The sequence below is a fragment of the Protobothrops mucrosquamatus genome, unplaced genomic scaffold (genome assembly GCF_001527695.2).
Source record: "Protobothrops mucrosquamatus isolate PMUCROS unplaced genomic scaffold, P.Mucros_1.0 scaffold5401, whole genome shotgun sequence".
NCBI lineage: Eukaryota > Metazoa > Chordata > Lepidosauria > Squamata > Viperidae > Protobothrops > Protobothrops mucrosquamatus.
In genome coordinates, this window is record NW_015391261.1 from 9,211 (window position 1) to 12,577 (window position 3,367).

The 3,367-nt window shown below is 43.4% G+C and overlaps 1 protein-coding gene across 1 annotated transcript; it reads left to right on the forward strand.

Annotated features, from left to right (window-relative positions):
- Positions 1 to 61: 61 nt before the first annotated feature.
- On the forward strand, positions 62 to 772 carry LOC114923630 (gastrula zinc finger protein XlCGF49.1-like; the record flags this gene model as incomplete). The annotated part of the gene is made up of 2 exons (XM_029286843.1): positions 62 to 162; positions 223 to 772. Coding segments are annotated over 2 exons (651 nt in total), but the record flags the coding sequence as incomplete, so codon positions are not given.
- Between the last annotated feature and the right edge of the window lie 2,595 nt (positions 773 to 3,367).

The window sequence follows — 3,367 nt, forward strand, 5'->3', positions numbered from 1 at the left end:
AAAGAGCTTCAGTCAGAGGAGATACCTTTATACCCATCAAAGGATCCACTCAGGAGAGAAACTGCATAAATGCCTGGAGTGTGGAAGGAGTTTCAGTCACAGGAGCAGCCTTTATAGACATCAAAGGATCCACTCTGGAGAGAAACCATTTAAATGCCTGGAGTGTGGAAAGAGCTTCAGTCAGACGGGACACCTTTATAGACATCAAAGGATCCACTCAAGAGAGAAACAGAATAAATGCCTGGAGTGTGGAAAGAGCTTCAATATGAGGGGAAGCCTTTATACACACCAAAGAATCCACTCAGGAGAAAAACCGCATAAATGCCTGGAGTGTGGAAAGTGCTTCAGTCAGAGGGGACACCTTTATAGACATCAAAGAATACACTCAGGAGAGAAACCATTTAAATGCCTGGAGTGTGGAAAGAGCTTCAATGTAAGTGGAAACCTTTATACACACCAAAGAATCCACTCAGGAGAGAAACTGCATAAATGTCTGGAGTGTGGAAAGAGCTTCAGTCAGAGGGGAAGCCTTTATAGACATCAAAGAATACACTCAGGAGAGAAACCATTTAAATGCCTGGAGTGTGGAAAGAGCTTCAATCGGAGGGGAAACCTTTATGCACATCAAAGAATCCACTCAGGAGAAAAACCGCATAAATGTCTGGAGTGTGGAAAGAGCTTCAGTCTGAGGGGAAACCTTTATGCACATCAAAGAATCCACACAAGCAGAGAAACCCTAAATGAACTCTTGTACCTGGGGAACTACTTGTAAATGCCTCCAGTGTGGAAAGAGCTTTACTGAAAGTCAAGGTCTCCGTAAACATCAAAGCATTCATAGAGGAGAAAAGGCATATAAATGTCTGAGTGTGGAAGCTGTAGTCGGAGGGGAAACCTTTACAGACATCAAAGTCTCCATTCAGGAGAGAAACCATATAAATGCGTGGAACGTGGAAAGAGTTTCTGTGGGAAGGGAAGTCTTTATCAGTATCAGTCCACTCGGGAGAAAAACAATACAAATACCTTGAGTGTGGAAAGAGCTTTATTGTTTGTGGACACCTCTATCGACATCAAAGAATTCACATGGGGAAAAAATGCTAAATATGCCTGAGTGTGGAAAAACCTTCAGTCACAACGGTGCCACTGAAATAACAATAGCATTTAGGCTTATATGCCACCCCATAGTGCTTTACAGCGAATTCTGGGAGATTTCCAAGGTAAACATTATTTGCATATTGCCGCCAACAATCTGGGTCCTCCTTTTACCATCCTCAGAAGGATTGATGGCTGAGTCAAGGCTTGAGCGCTGTCAGAATCAAACTCCAGACTGTGCACAGTCTGCCTGCAATACTGCACTAAGAAGCTACTTGAATATTTATCACAGACCTAAGTACAGCTCAGTAAGACAGGTGCGAACTCTTACCCTTCATTGCCATCTCAATCTTTGTCAACATGAATGAATACTATATTCTCAGCCCAAACATTCAGGAGTAAGTAAACCATTTCATTATTCACTTTATTGCTATACTCGGTTTAATGAGTGTGCTCTTCTGTGATGCCAAATAGTGGAATTTGAATAATTTTACACACTTTTTCAAGGGGTATGTAATTTTACTCATTAGCTGCACACCCAGGAATTTGATGCTGGTAACCATCTCCACAGGTGAATCATTAATGCACAGAGAAGTGTGGCTGTGCCTGCCTTTTCTGAAATCGACAATAATTTCTATGGTTTTTCCGGTATTTAAAACTAGGCTGATTTCCTTACACCAGTTCACCAACCCCTCAACCTCTTTGCAGTAAGCACCCTCATTGTCATCATGAATAAGGACCGCTACTGTTGTATCATCTGCGAACTTCACAATATGGGTGGTGGCAAACCTAGCACAACAGTCATGGATCAACAGGGTGAACAGCAGCAGAGTTCGGACGCAGCCCTGAGGAGAACCTGTGCTCAAGAAAATGGTATTAGAGGTATTTGTTTCAACTTACACATATTGCAGCCTGTTGGTAAGAAAATCAAGAATCCAGTTACACAAAGAGCGTTTAAGCCTAAAAGGCCCAGTTTGTCTACTAGATGCTGGGGAATGATCGTGTTAAATGCCGAATTGAAACTCTGTTGCTGAAATTGTACCTTTTAGTAACAGCCTCATTTGACTCGTGACACTTTTTCCCATATCAGCGTTCTCCTTTTAATGCAGTGCACATTTCAATGGTTATGCTTAATATTATGGGATGTTACTGTCCATGTCTCTGGTGTAACTGAGGAGGATGATTTCTTCCATCCAATCAAGACTTGTTTTCTTTTTCTACTATAAGGCGTATAAAATGAAACCAGATTCTGTGTCCTGGATTCCCTCTTTTCATTGATGGAAATCTCTTTGCTATAATAGACTAATAAATTGCCTTTACACGATCATCCCACCCAGTGCCTAATTGCAGCAAGTGTGACATGGCTGAATCTAGGGTCAATTTGGCCTTAGTTGTGGGTGTGAAAGTGCTCCTCCATCTCATTCATATAATCTAAATGGGTTTTCCAAACCTCAGCACCATGTAAGGCCATCCTCAGATATATGAAGTAAGGGAGGCTAGACTAGGACAGGCAAAGCCCCGGAAATCCAGCCCTTGTCAACACTGACACCCTTAGCACGTGTGAATGTGGGTGTTAGCTCCCATGGAGGGAATTGTGTTGTGTGAACGGAAACAAGATGTTGCTGAACTATAAACTCCAAACTTTCTTACCAATCAGCCTCTGCAGTGCCTTCGCCAGCCTACCTGGGCAGGTTGTTGTGCACTCTAATCTAGGGCCAGACAGGGCCCCGCCTCTGTGGCGTTTTCAGGCTTGCCACATTAGGGTGGGGTCACTCATGAATCTTGACCGACAAGAGAAGACAACACACGGCTATCCTCTGGACAAGTGAACCCGGGCGTATCCCGTGTTCCTCTTTTTATTTTGCAACATACATGAGGAAGTGTGCAGGTATCAATATAATTGGTTACATATAAAGGAAATAAGTACATTTTATTTATTATTTATTACTTTAATTTATACCCCGCCCTTCTCCCGAGGGACTCAGGGCGGCTTACAGGTAAATAAAAACAGTACTATACAATAAATATCTAAAAGCCAAATTAAAATATATATTAAATGACCTGTATTAGATTTAAAATTATAAAATCCCCCCCTAGGCCAATCCCGCTTGATGGAAAAGCCATGTCTTGAGGGCACGGCGGAAGGAGGGGAGATCCGGAATAATCCGGATCTCTGGGGGGAGTTCGTTCCACAGGGTGGGGGCTCCCACAGAGAAGGCCCTCCCCCTGGGGGTCGCCAGCCGACACTGTTTGGCCGACGGCACCCTGAGGAGGCCCG